General features: G+C 43.8%; 1 protein-coding gene across 6 annotated transcripts in view; it reads right to left on the minus strand.

Annotated features, from left to right (window-relative positions):
* The window catches only part of MYRIP (myosin VIIA and Rab interacting protein), a 717,726-nt gene that overhangs the window by 135,581 nt on the left and 559,559 nt on the right, over nucleotides 1-22,586 (minus strand). For all 6 annotated transcript variants that reach the window (XM_056520618.1, XM_056520619.1, XM_056520621.1 and 3 more), the window contains 2 exons: nucleotides 17,808-17,888; nucleotides 15,955-16,052 (listed from right to left, as the gene is read on the minus strand). In XM_056520618.1, coding sequence (XP_056376593.1) covers nucleotides 15,955-16,052; nucleotides 17,808-17,888 — 179 coding nt within the window. The remainder of the gene's footprint in view (nucleotides 1-15,954; nucleotides 16,053-17,807; nucleotides 17,889-22,586) is intronic.

Raw genomic sequence — 22,586 nt, forward strand, 5'->3', positions numbered from 1 at the left:
TATCCGCTCGGAAATCAGTTGCCGCTGGGACTGTTCAGTAATGCGATATCTTGATAGACGGCATATTATTTCTTTTTGCGCAGTCCATTATTTAAATTTCAGTGGCAGAATTTTCCGCAGTCTAAATTCTTCCATGTGCACAATGCAGCAGAATCCCATTGAAAACAATAGGAGGATGTCCTGGAATTTCCAAGCTAAATTTGCTGGATTACACTCGGAAATTCTGCGGTATGAATGGGTTTTTACCTTAACCAACACCAAAAAAAAAAAAATCCCATTAGCCCCAATAACTTAAATAATAATGTTAGACCCAATAACTCAAAAAATCCCATTAGCCCCAATAACTTAAATAGTACAATTAGCCCTTATAACTCAAATAATAACATTAACCCCAATAACTTGCTCTTTTTGAGTGTTGCTGTGTAAGAGGGGGCGTGAAAGAGGAGTTTCAAAAACTGTGATTATCTGTTGTGCGGAGTGAATCTGTGGAGTGGGTGCGACTGCCTATAGCCCACATTCTTATTTTGGGGGGAGGAGGAGTAGAAAGAGGAGTTTCAAAAACTGGAGTTTGAAAGCAGGAGGTTGAGATCGCTGTGAGTTTTAATTTTTGAACCCACAAGGTCTACAAAAAATTTTAAGTGTCATTTTGACTGTCTGTTTTTTCCTATACATTTGTGAAATCCCCATAATTAGATGGCCTCCATGTTGGAAAATGCAGTCCAATGTACATCCTGTTCAATGTATGCAATCCTTGAACAACAGTTTGAGGGTGCATATTGTTGTGCGAGATGTGTGCTAGTTGTCCGTTTGGAAGCCCAGATCCTGCATCTAGAGGGGCGACTGGCAACAATGAGAAGCATTAACAACATGGAGAGGAGTCTCCTGCTCACTGAGCAGGCACTCTCGGGAATAGAGGTGGGGGAGGACAGTGGGACGGAGTTGCAGGACAGTCAGGCAGTTAGCTGGGTTACAGTTAGAAAGAGGGGTAGGGGAAAAAGTGTCAGGGAGGCTAGTCCTGAACTGGCACACCCCAACAAGTTTGCCCGCTTGGCAGATGAGGGGGATGCCATTACAGAGCTAGCAGAACTGCAGCAGGATACCGCCTCTGACCGCCAGGGGGGTGTCTGCTCCAGTAAGGAGGGAGGGAGGAGTACAGGGCAGGCCAGACAGGTACTAGTGGTGGGGGACTCAATTATTAGGGGGACAGACAGGGCAATCTGTCACAAAGACCGGGATCGCCGAACAGTGTGCTGTCTGCCTGGCGCACGAGTTCGGCACATCGCGGATCGGGTTGACAGGTTGTTGGGCGGGGCTGGAGAGGACCCAGCAGTCATGGTACATATTGGCACCAATGACAAAGTAAGAGGTAGGTGGAGTGTCCTTAAAAATGATTTCAGGGACTTAGGCCGCAAGCTTGAGGCAAGGACCTCTAAGGTAGTCTTTTCTGAAATACTACCAGTACCACGAGCCGCACCAGAGAGGCAGCGGGAGATCAGGGAGGTAAACAAGTGGCTCAGAAGCTGGTGTAGGAAGGAAGGGTTTGGGTTCATGGAGAACTGGGCTGACTTCGCTGTCGGTTACCGGCTCTACCGTAGGGACGGGCTGCACCTCAATGGGGAGGGTGCAGCTTTGCTTGGGGAGAAGATGGCTAGAAGGGTGGAGGAGTGTTTAAACTAGGGACTTGGGGGGAGGGAACCTACAGCAAAGAGGGGGAAGATAGTGTAGATAGAGAGGTGGGAATTATAAATGTACCTGGGGGTGGAGCGGAGGGAGGGGTTAGAATAGTTAATAGGAATAGGCTTCATAGGAAAATAAAACTTACACCCTTGAATCCCATTAACCCCAATAACATAAAGGATGGAAATGTAAAGTGTATGTTCACAAATGCCAGAAGCCTAGCAAATAAAATGGGGGAGCTTGAGGCCTTGATACTGGAGGAACATATTGATATAGTTGGGGTCACTGAGACATGGCTGGACTCCTCGCATGACTGGGCTGTCAATCTGCAGGGGTTTACATTGTTTCGCAAGGATAGAATGAACAGAAAAGGTGGTGGAGTCTGTCTGTATGTAAGAAGTGGTATGAAAGTCAGTGTGAACGATGCCATAGTGTGTGATGATTCTGAGGATGTGGAATCATTGTGGGTAGAATTACAAAAGGAGGGAAATACTGAAAAAATAATATTTGGGGTAATCTACAGACCCCCTAATATCACTGAAGAGATAGAAGTTCGGCTTCATAAACAAATAGAGAGGGCCGCCCGGGCAGGTACAGTGGTAATAATGGGAGATTTTAACTATCCAGATATAGATTGGGGTCCGGGGTTGGCTAAAACTACAAAGGGGCGACAATTCCTAAATTTATTGCAGGATAATTTTATGGGCCAGTTTGTGGAGGACCCAACAAGAAGTGATGCCTTGTTGGATCTGATCATTTCCAACAACGCAGAGCTGGTTGGTAATGTAACTGTGCGGGAAAACCTTGGTAATAGCGACCACAATATAGTTACTTTTGACTTAAAATGTAGAAAACAAAGACAGGCGGGGAAGGCAAAAACATATAACTTTAAAAAGGCAAATTTCCCTGGGCTGAGGGCTGCACTACAGGACATAGACTGGGGGGAGGTGTTCTCAAATACTGATACAGAAGGTAAATGGGACATCTTTAAATTAACTCTAAATAACTATACAGCTAAATATATACCAAAGGGGAACAAATATAAACGATTGAAACTAAATCCTACATGGCTGACACATGATGTTAAAAGAGCAATAAACAGCAAAAAAATAGCCTTCAAAAAATACAAATCTGATGGGTCAGCGATAACATTTAAACAGTACAAGGAGCTTAATAAAATCTGTAAAAATGTAATAAAAACAGCAAAAATTCAAAATGAGAGACAGGTGGCCAAAGAAAGCAAAACTAATCCTAAATATTTTTTTAGATATATAAATGCAAAAAAACCAAGGACAGAGCATGTAGGACCCCTTAATAATGATAATGGGGAGGTTGTCACAGGCGATCAAGAGAAGGCGGAGCTACTGAATGGGTTCTTTAGTTCTGTATACACTATGGTAGAAGGAGCTGACATTGGCCAGGTCAGTGCTGGTAACACATCATGTAATGTACTGAACTGGCTTAATGTAGAGATGGTACAAGGTAAGTTAAGTGATATAAATGTAAGCAAATCCCCAGGACCGGATGGACTACACCCAAGAGTTCTTAGAGAGGTAAGTTCAGTAATATCTGTACCCCTGTTCATGATATTTAGAGATTCTCTGGTGTCTGGTATTGTGCCAAGGGACTGGCGCAAGGCGAATGTGGTGCCAATCTTCAAAAAGGGCTCTAGGTCTTCCCCAGGAAACTATAGACCGGTAAGTTTAACGTGCATTGTGGGTAAATTGTTTGAAGGACTTATAAGGGATTACATACAGGAATACATAGGGGATAATAGTATTATAAGTGATAGCCAGCATGGGTTTACTAAGGATAGAAGTTGTCAAACCAATCTAATTTGCTTTTATGAAGAGGTGAGTAGAAGCCTTGACAGAGGAATGGCTGTGGATATAGTGTTTCTGGATTTTGCTAAAGCATTTGATACTGTCCCTCATAGACGTCTGACAGGTAAGTTAAGGTCTTTGGGTTTGGAAATTTTAGTTTGTAACTGGATTGAACACTGGCTCATGGATCGTACCCAGAGAGTGGTGGTCAATGATTCGTACTCTGATTGGTCCCCGGTTATTAGTGGTGTACCCCAAGGTTCAGTACTGGGACCGCTGTTGTTTAATTTATTTATCAATGATATAGAGGATGGTATTAACAGCTCTGTTTCTATCTTTGCAGATGACACCAAGCTTTGTAGCACGGTACAGTCTATAGAGGATGTGCATAAGTTACAAGATGACTTGGATAGACTAAGTGTCTGGGCATCCACTTGGCAAATGAGGTTCAATGTGGATAAATGTAAAGTTATGCATCTGGGTACTAATAACCTGCATGCATCGTATGTCTTAGGGGGGATTAAACTGGCAGAGTCACTGGTAGAGAAGGATCTGGGTGTACTTGTAGATCACAGACTACAGAATAGCATGCAATGTCAGGCTGCTGCTTCCAAAGCTGGCAGGATATTGTCATGTATCAAAAGAGGCATGGACTCAAGGGACAGGGACATAATACTCCCCCTTTATAAAGCATTGGTACGGCCTCACCTGGAATATGCTGTTCAGTTTTGGTCACCTGTCCATAAAAGGGACACTGCGGAGTTGGAAAGGGTGCAGAGACGCGCGACTAAACTAATATGGGGCATGGAACATCTTAGCTATTGTTACGCCGAGCGCTCCGGGTCCCCGCTCCTCCCCGGAGCGCTCGCTTCACTCCCTCCGCTGCAGCGCTCCGGTCACGTCCTCTGACCCGGGGCGCTGCGATCCCGCTGCCAGCCGGGATGCGATTCGCGATGCGGGTAGCGCCCGCTCGCGATGCGCACCCCGGCTCCCCTACCTGACTCGCTCCCCGTCTGTTCTGTCCCGGCGCGCGCGGCCCCGCTCCCTAGGGCGCGCGCGCGCCGGGTCTCTGCGATTTAAAGGGCCACTGCGCCGCTGATTGGCGCAGTGGTTCCAATTAGGGTTTTCACCTGTGCACTTCCCTATATTACCTCACTTCCCTTGCACTCCCTTGCCGGATCTTGTTGCCTTAGTGCCAGTGAAAGCGTTCCTTGTGTGTTCCTTGCCTGTGTTTCCAGACCTTCTGCCGTTGCCCCTGACTACGATCCTTGCTGCCTGCCCCGACCTTCTGCTACGTCCGACCTTGCTTCTGCCTACTCCCTTGTACCGCGCCTATCTTCAGCAGCCAGAGAGGTGAGCCGTTGCTAGTGGATACGACCTGGTCACTACCGCCGCAGCAAGACCATCCCGCTTTGCGGCGGGCTCTGGTGAAAACCAGTAGTGGCTTAGAACCGGTCCACTAGCACGGTCCACGCCAATCCCTCTCTGGCACAGAGGGTCCACTACCTGCCAGCCGGCATCGTGACAGTAGATCCGGCCATGGATCCCGCTGAAGTTCCTCTGCCAGTTGTCGCTGACCTCACCACGGTGGTCGCCCAGCAGTCACAACAGATAGCGCAACAAGGCCAACAGCTGTCTCAACTGACCGTTATGCTACAACAGTTGCTACCACAGCTTCAGCAGTCATCTCCTCCGCCAGCTCCTGCACCTCCTCCGCAGCGAGTGGCCGCTCCTGGGATACGCTTATCCTTGCCGGATAAATTTGATGGGGACTCTAAGTTTTGCCGTGGCTTTCTTTCCCAATGTTCCCTGCATCTGGAGATGATGTCGGACCTGTTTCCCACTGAAAGGTCTAAGGTGGCTTTCGTAGTCAGTCTTCTGTCCGGAAAAGCCCTGTCATGGGCCACACCGCTCTGGGACCGCAATGACCCCGTCACTGCCTCTGTACACTCCTTCTTCTCGGAAATCCGAAGTGTCTTTGAGGAACCTGCCCGAGCCTCTTCTGCTGAGACTGCCCTGTTGAACCTGGTCCAGGGTAATTCTTCCGTTGGCGAGTATGCCGTACAATTCCGTACACTTGCTTCAGAATTGTCCTGGAATAATGAGGCCCTCTGCGCGACCTTCAAAAAAGGCCTATCCAGCAACATTAAAGATGTTCTGGCCGCACGAGAAATTCCTGCTAATCTACATGAACTTATTCACCTAGCCACTCGCATGGACATGCGTTTTTCTGAAAGGCGTCAGGAACTCCGCCAAGATATGGACTCTGTTCGCACGAGGCGTTTCGTCTCCTCGGCTCCTCTCTCCTCTGGTCCCCTGCAATCTGTTCCTGTGCCTCCCGCCGTGGAGGCTATGCAGGTCGACCGGTCTCGCCTGACACCTCAAGAGAGGACACGACGCCGTATGGAGAACCTCTGCCTGTACTGTGCTAGTACCGAACACTTCCTGAGGGATTGTCCTATCCGTCCTCCCCGCCTGGAAAGACGTACGCTGACTCCGCACAAAGGTGAGACAGTCCTTGATGTCTACTCTGCTTCTCCACGTCTTACTGTGCCTGTGCGGATGTCTGCCTCTGCCTTCTCCTTCTCTACAGTGGCCTTCTTGGACTCTGGATCTGCAGGAAATTTTATTTTGGCCTCTCTCGTCAACAGGTTCAACATCCCGGTGACCAGTCTCGCCAGACCCCTCTACATCAATTGTGTAAATAATGAAAGATTGGACTGTACCATACGTTTCCGCACGGAGCCCCTTCTTATGAGCATCGGATCTCATCATGAGAGGATTGAACTTTTGGTCCTCCCCAATTGCACCTCGGAGATTCTCCTTGGACTTCCCTGGCTTCAACTTCATTCCCCAACCCTGGATTGGTCCACTGGGGAGATCAAGAGTTGGGGGTCCTCTTGTTCCAAGAACTGTCTAAAACCGGTTCCCAGTAACCCTTGCCGTAACTCTGTGGTTCCTCCAGTAACCGGTCTCCCTAAGGCCTATATGGACTTCGCGGATGTTTTCTGCAAAAAACAAGCTGAGACTCTACCTCCTCACAGGCCTTATGATTGCCCTATCGACCTCCTCCCGGGTACTACTCCACCCCGGGGCAGAATTTATCCTCTCTCTGCCCCAGAGACTCTTGCCATGTCCGAATACGTCCAGGAGAATCTAAAAAAGGGCTTTATCCGTAAATCCTCCTCTCCTGCCGGAGCCGGATTTTTCTTTGTGTCCAAAAAAGATGGCTCCCTACGTCCTTGCATTGACTACCGCGGTCTTAATAAAATCACGGTTAAGAACCGCTACCCCTTACCCCTCATCTCTGAACTCTTTGATCGCCTCCAAGGTGCCCACATCTTCACTAAATTGGACTTAAGAGGCGCCTATAACCTCATCCGCATCAGAGAGGGGGACGAGTGGAAAACGGCATTTAACACCAGAGATGGACACTTTGAGTATCTGGTCATGCCCTTTGGACTGTGCAATGCCCCTGCCGTCTTCCAAGACTTTGTCAATGAAATTTTTCGTGATCTGTTATACTCCTGTGTTGTTGTATATCTGGACGATATCCTAATTTTTTCTGCCAATCTAGAAGAACACCGCCAGCATGTCCGTATGGTTCTTCAGAGACTTCGTGACAACCAACTCTATGCCAAAATTGAGAAATGTCTGTTTGAATGCCAATCTCTTCCTTTTCTAGGATATTTGGTCTCTGGCCAGGGACTACAGATGGATCCAGACAAACTCTCTGCCGTCTTAGATTGGCCACGCCCCTCCGGACTCCGTGCTATCCAACGCTTTTTGGGGTTCGCCAATTATTACAGGCAATTTATTCCACATTTTTCTACCATTGTGGCTCCTATCGTGGCTTTAACCAAAAAAAATGCTGATCCCAAGTCCTGGCCTCCTCAAGCAGAAGACTCCTTTAAACGACTCAAGTCTGCCTTTTCTTCGGCTCCCGTGCTCTCCAGACCTGACCCTTCCAAACCCTTCCTATTGGAGGTTGATGCCTCCTCAGTGGGAGCTGGAGCTGTTCTTCTACAAAAAAATTCTTCCGGGCATGCTGTCACTTGTGGTTTTTTCTCTAGGACCTTCTCTCCAGCGGAGAGGAACTACTCCATCGGGGATCGAGAGCTTCTAGCCATTAAATTAGCACTTGAGGAATGGAGGCATCTGCTGGAGGGATCAAGATTTCCTGTTATTATCTACACCGACCACAAGAACCTCTCCTACCTCCAGTCTGCCCAACGGCTGAATCCTCGCCAGGCCCGGTGGTCTCTGTTCTTTGCCCGATTTAATTTTGAGATTCACTTTCGTCCTGCCGATAAGAACATTAGGGCCGATGCTCTCTCTCGTTCCTCGGATGCCTCAGAAGTTGATCTCCCTCCGCAACACATCATTCCACCTGACTGCCTGATCTCCACTTCTCCAGCCTCCATCAGGCAGACTCCTCCAGGAAAGACCTTTGTTTCTCCACGCCAACGCCTCGGAATCCTCAAATGGGGTCACTCCTCCCATCTCGCAGGTCATGCGGGCATCAAGAAATCTGTGCAACTCATCTCCCGCTTCTATTGGTGGCCGACTCTGGAGACGGATGTTGGGGACTTTGTGCGAGCCTGCACTATCTGTGCCCGGGATAAGACTCCTCGCCAGAAGCCCGCTGGTTTTCTTCATCCTCTGCCTGTCCCCGAACAGCCTTGGTCTCTGATTGGTATGGATTTTATTACTGATTTACCCCCTTCCCGTGGCAACACCGTTATTTGGGTGGTCGTTGATCGATTCTCCAAAATGGCACATTTCATCCCTCTTCCTGGTCTTCCTTCTGCGCCTCAGTTGGCTAAACAATTTTTTGTACACATTTTTCGTCTTCACGGGTTGCCTACGCAGATTGTCTCGGATAGAGGGGTCCAATTCGTGTCTAAATTCTGGAGGGCTCTCTGTAAACAACTCAAGATTAAATTAAATTTTTCCTCTGCATATCATCCCCAGTCCAATGGACAAGTAGAAAGAATTAACCAGATCCTGGGTGATTATTTGCGACATTTTGTTTCCTCCCGCCAGGATGACTGGGCAGATCTCCTTCCATGGGCCGAATTCTCGTATAACTTCAGGGTCTCTGAATCTTCCTCCAAATCCCCATTTTTCGTGGTGTACGGCCGTCACCCTCTTCCCCCCCTCCCTACCCCCTTGCCCTCTGGTCTGCCCGCTGTGGATGAAATTTCTCGTGACCTTTCCATTATATGGAGAGAGACCCAAAATTCTCTCTTACAGGCTTCTTCACGCATGAAGAGGTTCGCGGATAAGAAAAGAAGAGCTCCCCCCGTTTTTTCCCCTGGAGACAAGGTATGGCTCTCCGCTAAATATGTCCGCTTCCGTGTCCCTAGCTACAAGTTGGGACCACGCTATCTTGGTCCTTTCAAAATTTTGTGTCAAATTAATCCTGTCTCTTATAAACTTCTTCTTCCTCCTTCTCTTCGTATCCCTAATGCCTTTCACGTCTCTCTTCTCAAACCACTCATCCTCAACCGTTTTTCTCCCAAATCTGTTCCTCCCACTCCTGTTTCCGGCTCCTCGGACGTCTTCTCGGTCAAGGAAATTTTGGCTGCCAAAAAGGTCAGAGGGAAAAAATTTTTTTTAGTAGACTGGGAGGGTTGTGGTCCTGAAGAGAGATCCTGGGAACCTGAGGACAACATCCTTGACAAAAGTCTGCTCCTCAGGTTCTCAGGCTCCAAGAAGAGGGGGAGACCCAAGGGGGGGGGTACTGTTACGCCGAGCGCTCCGGGTCCCCGCTCCTCCCCGGAGCGCTCGCTTCACTCCCTCCGCTGCAGCGCTCCGGTCACGTCCTCTGACCCGGGGCGCTGCGATCCCGCTGCCAGCCGGGATGCGATTCGCGATGCGGGTAGCGCCCGCTCGCGATGCGCACCCCGGCTCCCCTACCTGACTCGCTCCCCGTCTGTTCTGTCCCGGCGCGCGCGGCCCCGCTCCCTAGGGCGCGCGCGCGCCGGGTCTCTGCGATTTAAAGGGCCACTGCGCCGCTGATTGGCGCAGTGGTTCCAATTAGGGTTTTCACCTGTGCACTTCCCTATATTACCTCACTTCCCTTGCACTCCCTTGCCGGATCTTGTTGCCTTAGTGCCAGTGAAAGCGTTCCTTGTGTGTTCCTTGCCTGTGTTTCCAGACCTTCTGCCGTTGCCCCTGACTACGATCCTTGCTGCCTGCCCCGACCTTCTGCTACGTCCGACCTTGCTTCTGCCTACTCCCTTGTACCGCGCCTATCTTCAGCAGCCAGAGAGGTGAGCCGTTGCTAGTGGATACGACCTGGTCACTACCGCCGCAGCAAGACCATCCCGCTTTGCGGCGGGCTCTGGTGAAAACCAGTAGTGGCTTAGAACCGGTCCACTAGCACGGTCCACGCCAATCCCTCTCTGGCACAGAGGGTCCACTACCTGCCAGCCGGCATCGTGACAGCTATGAGGAGCGATTAAAGGAGTTACAATTGTTTAGTCTTGAGAAGAGACGTTTAAGGGGGGATATGATAAACGTATATAAGTATATTAATGGCCCATACAAAAAATATGGAGAAAAACTGTTCCAGGTTAAACCCCCCCAAAGGACGAGGGGGCACTCCCTCCGTCTGGAGAAAAAAAAGTTTAGTCTCAAGGGGCGACACGCCTTCTTTACCGTGAGGACTGTGAATTTATGGAACGGTCTACCTCAGGAACTGGTCACAGCAGGAACAATTAACAGCTTTAAAACAGGATTAGATACATTCCTGGAACAAAATAAGATTAATGCTTATGAAGAAATATAAAATCTCATCCCTTCCCCAATATCGCGCCACACCCCTACCCCTTAATTCCCTGGTTGAACTTGATGGACATATGTCTTTTTTCGACCGTACTAACTATGTAACTCTGAAAATCCCATTAGTGAGACTATATGTGTAAAACTTAATGGAAATGTAAAGTGTATGTTCACAAATGTCAGAAGCCTAGCAAATAAAATGGGGGAGCTTGAGGCCTTGATACTGGAGGAACATATTGATATAGTTGGGGTCACTGAGACATGGCTGGACTCCTCGCATGACTGGGCTGTTAATCTGCAGGGGTTTACATTGTTTCGCAAGGATAGAATGAACAGAAAAGGTGGTGGAGTCTGTCTGTATGTAAGAAGTGGTATGAAAGTCAGTGTGAACGATGCCATAGTGTGTGATGATTCTGAGGATGTGGAATCATTGTGGGTAGAATTACAAAAGGAGGGAAATACTGAAAAAATAATATTTGGTGTAATCTACAGACCCCCTAATATCACTGAAGAGATAGAAGGTCGGCTGTATAAACAAATAGAGAGGGCTGCCCGGGCAGGTACAGTGGTAATAATGGGAGATTTTAACTATCCAGATATAGATTGGGGTCCGGGGTTGGCTAAAACTACAAAGGGGAGAAAATTCCTAAATTTATTGCAGGATAATTTTATGGGCCAGTTTGTGGAGGACCCAACAAGAAGTGATGCCTTGTTGGATCTGATCATTTCCAACAACGCAGAGCTGGTTGGTAATGTAACTGTGAGGGAAAACCTTGGTAATAGCGACCACAATATAGTTACTTTTGACTTAAAATGTAGAAAACAAAGACAGACGGGGAAAGCAAAAACATATAACTTTAAAAAGGCAAACTTCCCTGGACTGAGGGCTGCACTACAGGACATAGACTGGGGGGAGGTGTTCTCAAATACTGATACAGAAGGTAAATGGGACATCTTTAAATCAACTCTAAATAACTATACAGCTAAATATATACCAAAGGGGAACAAATATAAACGATTAAAACTAAATCCTACATGGCTGACAAATGAGGTTAAAAGAGCAAAAAACAACAAAAAAATAGCCTTCAAAAAATACAAATCTGAGGGGTCAGCTATAACATTTAAACAGTACAAGGAGCTTAATAAAATCTGTAAAAATGTAATAAAAACAGCAAAAATTAAAAATGAGAGACAGGTGGCCAAAGAAAGCCAAACTAATCCTAAATATTTTTTTTAGATATATAAATACCAAAAAACCAAGGACAGAGCATGTAGGACCCCTTAATAATGATAATGGGTAGGTTGTCACGGGCGATCAAGAGAAGGCGGAGCTACTGAATGGGTTCTTTAGTTCTGTATATACTATGGAAGAAGGAGCTGACATTGGCCAGGTCAGTGCTGGTAACACATCATATAATGTATTGAACTGGCTTAATGTAGAGATGGTACAAGGTAAGTTAGGTAAAGTAAATGTAAGCAAATCTCCAGGGCCGGATGGACTACACCCAAGAGTTCTTAGAGAGGTAAGTTCAGTAATATCTGTACCCTTGTTCATGATATTTAGAGATTCTCTGGTGTCTGGTATTGTGCCAAGGGACTGGCGCAAGGCGAATGTGGTACCAATCTTCAAGAAGGGCTCTAGGTCTTCGCCAGGCAATTATAGACCGGTAAGTCTAACGTGCATTGTGGGTAAATTGTTTGAAGGACTAATAAGGGATTACATACAGGAATACATAGGGGATAATAGTATTATAAGTGATAGCCAGCATGGGTTTACTAAGGATAGAAGTTGTCAAACCAATCTAATTTGCTTTTATGAAGAGGTGAGTAGAAGCCTTGACAGAGGAATGGCTGTGGATATAGTGTTTCTGGATTTTGCCAAAGCGTTTGATACTGTCCCTCACAGACGTCTGACAGGTAAGTTAAGGTCCTTGGGCTTGGAAACTTTAGTTTGTAACTGGATTGAACACTGGCTCATGGATCGTACCCAGAGAGTGGTGGTCAATGATTCGTACTCTGATTGGTCCCCGGTTATTAGTGGTGTACCCCAAGATTCAGTACTGGGCCCGCTGCTGTTTAATTTATTTATCAATGATATAGAGGATGGTATTAACAGCTCTGTTTCTATCTTTGCAGATGACACCAAGCTTTGTAGCACGGTACAGTCTATAGAGGATGTGCATAAGTTACAAGATGACTTGGATAGACTAAGTGTCTGGGCATCCACTTGGCAAATGAGGTTCAATGTGGATAAATGTAAAGTTATGCATCTGGGTACTAATAACCTGCATGCGTCGTATGTCTTAGGGGGGGGATTAAACTGGCAGAGTCACTGGTAGAGAAGGATCTGGGTGTACTTGTAGATCACAGACTACAGAATAGCATGCAATGTCAGGCTGCTGCTTCCAAAGCCGGCAGGATATTGTAATGTATCAAAAGAGGCATGGACTCAAGGGACAGGGACATAATACTCCCCCTTTATAAAGCATTGGTACGGCCTCACCTGGAATATGCTGTTCAGTTTTGGTCGCCTGTTCATAAAAGGGACACTGCGGAGTTGGAAAGGGTGCAGAGACGATCTTAGCTATGAGGAGCGATTAAAGGAGTTACAATTGTTTAGTCTTGAGAAGAGACGTTTAAGGGGGGATATGATAAACGTATATAAGTATATAAATGGCCCATACAAAAAATATGGAGAAAAACTGTTCCAGGTTAAACCCCCCCAAAGGACGAGGGGGCACTCCCTCTGTCTGGAGAAGAAAAGGTTTAGTCTAAAGGGGCGACACGCCTTCTTTACCGTGAGGACTGTGAATTTATGGAACGGTCTACCTCAGGAACTGGTCATAGCAGGAACAATTAACAGCTTTAAAACAGGGTTAGATACATTCCTGGAACAAAATAACATTAATGCTTATGCAGAATTATAAAACTATATCCCTTTCCCTTATCCCCTTACACCCTTCCCTTCAATTCCCTGGTTGGACTTGATGGACGTATGTCTTTTTTCAACCATACTAACTATGTAACTATGTAACTATGTAGTTGTGGTATTCAGAGCAAGTGTTAAATGGTCCATTGATACTGTCTGTATTTCTACATCCATGTCATGTGATAGAGTACATAAAAAAAATTCTATTGGCACTTATTTCCCACATGACAAAGAGCTCAGATAGCATGTCGTTGGCAGAATTAAGCCAATTACCTTTTTCTAAACCCTGAACTTGAACACTGATGCGTGGAGTAAGGTTTACAAACACAGCCAATAAATGACATTTACGTCTATTCAGTTTTACAATATTCTGTGAAGCAGAAAATAAGTTCTGGGGTAGAATATATTAGAAAAGCACACGTTAATGCCTGGAGACATAGCATGAAATAATGTTTTGATGGTTATTAAATACTGATCATAACATCTCATTAATTTTCTTACCATTTTTACTATTACAATGGATGTCTACTGTCATATTTAATGAGAGCAACCTAACAACATGTTCATACCTCTAATTCCAAATAATATTTGCTTGTAAGAGTGGTGCTTCCAGGCACTTCTATATCAGGCTTAAAGGACCTAAAACCACCTGTTTACTGAATTTTGTGGGTCCTAGCAGTCTGTTTAGGCATTTATAGAAAGCAGAAAAAAAACACATGGTCCATCTCGTCAGCCCTTTTTCATTATATTATTTCCTTTTATTTTATTTAAGGATAGATATGTTTATGCCTGACTATTTTATTTTGACTCACTGTGGATTTGCCAATCGCATGTGCTGAAAGTTTGTTCCAAGCATCTACTACTCTTTAAGTAAAATTATACTTTTTCTTACATAACTCCTTACTTTTCCTGCTATATTAAGTCTACATGCTATAATGATCTTTTATGATAAAATCCAGGAACAGATTTACGGAGTTTACTCCGCTAATACCTTCTCTTGTTCTGTTATGTTGGGGTCCTCATCAAGGGTAAAGTCCTGGGAAAAAAAGTTTGGGAACAAACCAAAGATTTCCACTCAAGGGCTGGTCCTTCAGGACTCCTGCTACCCGTTCCTTAAGGACTTGAGCCGTGGTCCTCATGCTCTTGCTTTACGCTGATGTGAACACAATTTTTTTTTTCTTTTTGTCATGCTAGGAGCATTTTGCTAGTTCCTAATCCATCAGAAGCCAAGAGGGTCTAGTACCCAAAAATATATGAGCTGATATCTTAAGCAATAGGATAGACTGTCAATTTTTAGATTAGTGAGGGTCCGACTGCCAGCACCCCCATTGATCAGCAAGGTTGCCAGGATCCAGCCACCCCTTAAAGGGGTATTACAGCATTAGACATCTTATCCCCTATCCAAAGATTTCAGTGCAGCTCCCGCCACACCCCCTCGTGACATAACGCCACGCCCCATTAATTTATAGCTATGGGAGAGGGCGTGATGGCCACCACGCCCTCTCCCATAGACATGAATAGAGGCGGCATGGTGTGACGTCACAAGTGGTCGTGGCGGGAGCCGCACTGAAATCTCTGTCTCGGGAGCAGAGCCCGGCACAGAATTCCAGGAGCTGTATCAAGATCGCGCGGGGGGTCCCAGTGGCAGGACCCCCATGTTCTGACATCTTATCCCCTATCCTTTGGATAGGCGTTAAGATGTCTAAGGCCAGAATACTCCTTTAACTATGCCTGCTACAGCAAGTCCCCAGGAGGCAGGCTCTTCTAATTAGGTGCTTCCCAGCCCCTTCTCTCAGCTAAGACTGAAAATACTAGTGTCCAGAAGATCATTAGATTTGGCCTAAAAGTTGCTGACTTTTTAGAAGCTGAAACAAGAGGATTTGATGTCCGGGGGGGCTGCTAGACTTACTATTCTTGTTCTGCTTTACAGTATTTGTGTGTGTGTGTGTGTGTTGTTGTTGCAGAGACTTCAAACTAAATGTGAAAAATAGAACTGATCAAAAGGCAATAAATTGATAATACATTAATTCATAAGAAATTAATAATAAGGAACAAAATACTCTGGAAGTGGAGGTCTGATAATTTATCTATATGGGGCCAAGAAATTAAATTTAGGTAGTGTACAGCTTTTCAGTCCTCCCATGCGTTTTACAAATGTGGGTAGTTTATTTAACTACCTAGTTTATTATTATATTCATATAGCCTCCCTAGGATGACATGTAAGTACAGCAGACCAGCCATTACTCTCAATTCTCAATTGTTAAAGACCATGCAGTTAAATTTTTTAATCTGACAATGCCACATGTTAGCACCGTTTATGGCAAGAATTTAGCAGCTACATGTAAAATCCTAATTGACAAGGTATTCTGTGAGTTCAGGCAATATTTGCATGTAGCTTTAAAATGGGCCCTAGACCCGAGAATTCAAAACTCAGTGTATGTCATGACAACATACTATTGATTTTACTCCATCATCAGTGAATAGAACCCTGTGGCAGCCTTTTACATTATAGCATGTATTTGCTGTATCATTTTTTGCCTTTTATAAATGTTATCTTTTAAGGGAATCTGACAGTTCTCCTGTCAGATTCCCTTAAAAGATAACAGTCAGTTCTCCTGACTGTTTATTAAAAAATATTATGAATGTTCTGAAAAAATCATTTTCTAAAAATGACAGTATATATTACGTCCGTGTACACCAGCCACTAAAAGGCAAAGAGACTTATAAAGAGCTTACCAAGCTATCGCTGTATGATTCAGCCTTGGCAATTGCTTCTTCTACAGCTTCTTCTGCCACACGTAAGGCCACTGAAAGGGTGTCCATCATACTGTGTCCTAAAAGTCATGAATCATATTCATAAACATAATCATGTATGAAATTCATAGTAACTTTAAAAGATTCAAAATTTATGGACCACTTTAACATTTTTTTTTTTTCAAATTCAAGAACTTTTATTGAAAAATATAAAGGAACAAGAATACAGACTTTGTGTATTCAATAACACAGACAAGTCTGACGGCCCGGGGAGGCAATATGGACAAAGAAACAGTAAGCATAATAAAACTATGTGGGCAATTACAAACCATTTTTTATATACAGTACATTCTTTGTATGGAAAACATATAGTAAAGGTAGAGACAACCTTTACTTTTTAAATGCAATGCATATTATACAACTTTATAAATCTTGATTAAAATGTCCTACAATTTTTCTGTTGTAAAGTCTGAACAATTCTATTCACATAGCTGGCTTTCCTTCTACTTTTGACATGCTGCTCCTGGCTTTCTCAGCTCTCTCGGCCCTCCCCCTCCCTTCTCTATTTTAGAAAGAGAAGCCGGTTGTTGACGGTAATTGTTTTTATTTGAAACAGTACATGTCTATGAGAGTAAGTAAAGGCAGCAGCATCATGGACACACAGATTTCACATACAGTATGCATTACCGGGCAGGGCTTTTAGGCAATGCCCAAAGTGTAATATATACAAAAAGGACTTTTACTTTTCGTTCTTCATGGAACCACTTTTGTCTTTGGTTCACAAGTGGCAATATTCCAAACAACTGCCTAGTGGAATCCTGCCATCGATACCATGAGCAGGTCACACACAGGAAAAAAATTAAACCTATTTTCGGATACTCCCCCCCAAAGATTTTTCACAGACAAATGGTAAAGAAAACTTTGATTTATTGTACTTTAAAGCAACACATTTAAAGCACGGACTGAGTTTTTATCAGGCCATATAATGGCTAATGAAAATCCCAGTCTGGGCCCGAAACGCATTGGTAGTTTAATTTTTTTTCTATCCGTGACCAGTTCATGGTATCTATTGAATCTATTACACAGGCTGGCTACGTGCATCTACTGGTGTTGTGCCAAGTGCACAACCACATCTGTAAAGGGTTCACTCGCCTACCTTATCCCTGTGCACCCCAGCCTCACAGGCTTTATTAGGTGCGCATCATTTTTTTTCTTTTTCCTATATAGTCTAAGGCTGCTGCATTTTTTTTTGGGGGGGGGGAGGCAGTACAGCATCGGGTGGAAGCCTCTGTGCAAGTGTTCAGCCAGGCAGCCAATCCAGGTGCAAATACAAAAGTCCAACCCAGGTGTAAATACAAAATATATGTCCAAGGAATCACAGCACCAACCAGGCTCAGGATCTTGTGCAAAAGCTGGAGTCTTTTATTTTATTCCATTCAAAAATGCTAAGTTTTGGCAGCAGTAGCCTTGACAAAGTAGACAGCAGTAGGCATGACAAAGGCTACTGCTGCAGAAACATTTTTGTATAAAATAATATATATATATATATATATATATATATATATATATATGTGTGTGTGTATGTGTGTGTGTATGTGTGTGTGTGTGTGTTTTAATTTTTAATTTTTTTTGGGGGGGGGATAGGAGGGTATTCAGTAAGACCCAATAACGATTATGGTTACAGTAAGTTTTATCATTACCAATAAAAAACACAGACAGTTATTCATTTACAAAATGAATGTACTGAGCATAATAAACACGTGTTCACCCATAGAGCAAAAGATCTATTTGTTCAGATCTTATAAATTTATAACAAATAAAAAAATTAAAGTTACCTTGTGTCTGCCTGTAGAATGTTGAATCACTACCACAAATGCTTCCTTCATTTTCTAAACTTTCATCAATAAAACTTCCCTCTAAAAAGAAAGAAACCATAATAATTTCAGACTACACACATAGGAACATGATGCAAAAAAGAGAAACATAACATATTAAATCTAACTCTACTGTTTCCTTGTATGGATAGAATGCATATAATGCAGTTATGGCCAACCCAGGAATGATCAAACCTTTCCCATATAGGATCCACATTCTATGTGATCTTTCATAAAAGCATGTACAGACACATGTGGTATCAAGGATTTAGGTTGGTTTTTTTTGTATCACATTCAATTACTGCCATCATGTTTCATCATAAATGATGCCTTTTTTTATCATACATTTGAGAAAACAGAGAACTGCCGGTTGCCCTGACTGCAGGACATACAAGACTACACATACCATATGGCCACCACTGGCTTAACCCAACAAAAACCTATTCATATATGCTACAGTTATGCTGCAGAAACCTTTAAAAAAAAAAAAAAAAAATAGTTGCCATTTATACAACAGCTTTGCCAATATTTTTAACTCTATACATTTATGTGGACAAATCAAATGTAATATCAGTTTTTAGAAATGCAATAGAAAATACTCAAAGATACTCAAAGTCATCATCTGATAACAGGAGATAATTATTAAAGGAAAAATGTCAGATATTTTCTCCTGCACTATCCACAGTACTGACGGATAGTGCGGGAGACGCTGATTAAAACGAGCCCTACCTTACCCAGATCCGCCCGGCCATTTTCCCGCAATTGTAGTTTAATTCTATGTGTATATCTTGCTGTAACTGGCACGGGCGGGGCTTCTGCACTGACGTCAGCGCCGCTTATGAATATTTATCCCCCCTCCCTCCAGTTAGGAGCGGCGAAGAGAGGGAGAACTGGAGGGAGGGGGGATAAATATTCATAAGCGGCGCTGATGTCAGTGCAGAAGCCCCGCCCATCCCAGTTACAGCAAGATATACACATAGAATAAAACTACAATTGCGGGCGAATGGCCGGGCAGATCCGGGTAAGGTAGGGCTCATTTTAATCAGCATCTCCCACACTATCCACCAGTACCGTGGGAGAAAATATCTGACAGTTTTCCTTTAAGGGTATGTCTGGTATTCCGTTTTCCCTCTATCATAAACTTTAAAGAAATAGTTAGAGTAACATAGCACAGTTCATTACCATATTTACGCACAATGGCACCAATGTTGCAAGTGAAAAAACTAATGACAAAAATCACAAAAATGTCTTGCGATGTAATACTTTAGAGTAAACACTTTGCAGATTTGGTGAAGGAAAAGGTCATTGTCATGGTTTATCCAAGCAAAATAAAATATCTGAAAGTAAACAGGTATGTGATCTTGTTTGTGTGTATTCTAATAGGGATTTGAGTTCCTCATAGATAAAATATAAAAATGAAACATATAAATGGAGAGTAATTAAATATATATATATCTATAAAATGTAAATTCTTCTATAAACATAGGTTTTCAGTACCCTTTTAGATGTTACCTCCTTAAAGGGAACCTGTCAGTTCTGTTTTTGTTGTCCACACCAAAGGCAGCATGAAACAGGCACATACAGTCATGGCCGTAAATGTTGGCACCCCTGAAATTTTTCTAGAAAATTAAGTATTTCTCACAGAAAAGGATTGCAGTAATACGTTTTGCTATACACATGTTTATTCCCTTTGTGTGTATTGGAACTTAACAAAAAAAAAAAGGAGAAAAAAGCAAATTGGACATAATGTCATACCAAACTCCAAAAATGGGCTGGACAAAACTATTGGCACATTTAACTTATTATTTAATTGCACAAACTTGGAAAATATAACTGAAATCAGTCGCTTTCTATAACCATCAATAAGCTTCTTACACCTCTCAGCTGGAATGTTGGACCACTCTTTCTTTGCAAACTGCTCCAGGTCTCTCTTATTGGAAGGGTGCCTTTTCCCAGCAGCAATTTTAAGATCTCTCCACAGGTGTTCAATGGGATTTATATCTCGACTCATTGCTGGCCTATTCAGGACTCTCCAGCGCTTTGTTGCCATCCATTTCTGGGTGCTTTTTGAGGTATGTTTGGGGTCATTGTCCTGCTGGAAGACAAAAGATCTCGGATGCAAACCCAGATTTCTGACACTGGGCTGTACAGTGCGACATAAAATCAGTTGGTAATCCTCAGATTTCATAATGCCTTGCGCACATTCAAGGCACCCAGTGCCAGAGGCAGCAAAACAACCCAAAAACATAATTGAACCTCCACCATATTTCATTATAGGTACTGTGTTCTTTTCTTTGTAGGCTTCATTCCGTTTTCGGTAAACAGTAGAATGATGGCAAAATGTAGTCTTGCTTTTTTATGTCTCTGTGTCAGCAGTGGGGTCCTCTTGGTTCTCCTGCCATAGGGTTTCAGTTCATTTAAATGTAGACGGATAGTTTGCGCTGACACTGATGCTCTCTGAGCCTGCAAGATAGCTTGACTATCTTTGGAACTTGTTTGAGGCTGCTTATCCACCATCCTGACTATCCTGCGTTGACACCTTTCATCAATTTTTCTCTTCCATCCATGCCCAGGGAGATTAGCTACAGTGCCATGGGTTGCAAACTTCTTGATAATGTTGCGCACTGTGAACAAAGGCAAATCTAAATCTCTGGAGATCGACTTGTAACCTTGAGATTGTTGATATTTTTCCACAATTTTGGTTCTCAAGTCCTCAGACAGTTCTCTTCTCCTCTTTCTGTTGTCAATGCTTAGTGTGGCACACATAGACACACAATGCAAAGACTAAGTGAATTTCTCTCCTTTTTATCTGCTTTCAGGTGTGATTTTTATATTGCCCACACCTGTTACTTGCCCCAGGTGAGTTTAAAGAGCATCACATTCTTGCAACAATCCTATTTTTCCCCAATTTTGAAAGGGTGCCAATAATTTTGTCCAGACCATTTTTGGAGTTTGATGTGACATTATGTCCAATTTGCATCAGGCATTGGTGGGTGGAATGCAAATATGGATAGTGCCAAACAGATTTAAGGAACTGTTCCCCAGATCCTCTGCATCAGGCCTTTTTTCACCCACCTTCATCACTGGGTACTGGTATTGCCACCCACCGCACCACTCTATCACCGGCTCACTTTCAGGACTCCTGATGCTGCTGCTGCCACCTCCAGGCTGTCTCATTCAGCCACTATATTGTCTCCTTATGCTTCTACCAACACCAGGCTGTGCCACGCAGCCACTATATGGTCTCCTCAAGCTTCACCACCTCCAGGCTGTGCCATTCAACCACTTTATGGTCTCCTCATGCTTCAGCCACCACCAGGCTGTGCCATTCAGACACTATATGGTCTTCTTATGCTGCCACAAACTCCAGGCAGTCATTCAGACACTATTTGGTCTCCTCATACTGATGCCACCTCCAGGCTCTGCCATTGTGCCGTCATGTGACTCCTTGTTAAATTTGGTCCTTGGTAACCATACGTCGGGGCCCGGGACATTAAAACTTGGGAGTGTAATCTTTCATTTCAATTTCTAAATCTTAAAGTTCAATTTCAAAAAATCAATGTAATCTTTTCAAGACTGAGGCCCTATGGTCGTTGACTTCATATAGTAGCTGTGGAATTACGACAAGAATCCAATGAAACAGGTTGGATTGATCAAAATGAGCCATTACTGATTTAATGAAACATTTGCAGTTCCACAAAAGAGTAAGACAGTGGGGGGGGGGGGGCGGTGAGAGGCATGGGCTGGAACAGGTGGTAGATCGCCTCGCGGTGAACCTAATATTTCTGCAGCAGATTTACACTGTGACCCTGTTAGGCTGCCTTCACACCATAGCTGCCGGATCCGGCTGGGGGAGGGGAAAACTGTGCGCTTCCAAACTCCAGCCGGACCGGCACCAAACTGCATTGACTTTAATGAGCCAACCAGAGTCACACAGTTACTCCGGTCGGCTCATTTCTGCCCCGTATCTGGTTTTGTGACCAGACCTAAAGCCGTTGTTGCAAATTAGTCACACATGGTGTCTTTTACGCAAAAATTCTGACTAACTCCCGCCAGCACTTCAAAAGCAACTAAACTGGCACCATTTTATGTTTTCATATGTTCTTTATTTTAAGCTATTTAGACAAGTGTTTTAGCAACAAGAGGATCCTTATCATGGACACAAAGCAGTACTACTGCTAAAATGAGGCAAATTCAGACCCGATGCTTAGGCATATTGAAATTCATGTATGTGAAAAGTGTGTGAACATGGGGAAATACACTGCTCACTGCCCATCCACATAAATTGATCCCTGTTTAAAAATTTATAAAAATGTTGTTATAAAAAAGAAAAATTTCGTTAAATACAATCTTTTCCATCACTACCGTATCTTTTTTGAATATTTTTTATAATTTTTTATAAAAAAAAGGCCTGTAAAAATGCCAAAGTTAAAACCCACTTGTCATTTTTCTTGGCGTTTTTTTACTGCCATAGACTTCTATGGAAGAAAAACGCCACGATTTCAGAGAAAAAAACACCATAGGCTGAACATGCTGCAACTTTGCAAAACTGCCAAGGAGCTAAAAAAAAAAAAAAAAGAGTGAAAAAATGCCAAAAGGATAAAAAAAAATTTAAAAAAAATTAAAAACGCAAAGTGACATTTCACATATTCTCTTAATGTAAGAAGCTGGATCCACAATGATAAACCTGTTTTATTATAACACAGAGGGTGTTACGGTAACAAAATCCCTTTAACACCA

This window comes from Hyla sarda, chromosome 5 (genome assembly GCF_029499605.1).
Source record: "Hyla sarda isolate aHylSar1 chromosome 5, aHylSar1.hap1, whole genome shotgun sequence".
Classification (NCBI taxonomy): Eukaryota; Metazoa; Chordata; class Amphibia; order Anura; family Hylidae; genus Hyla; species Hyla sarda.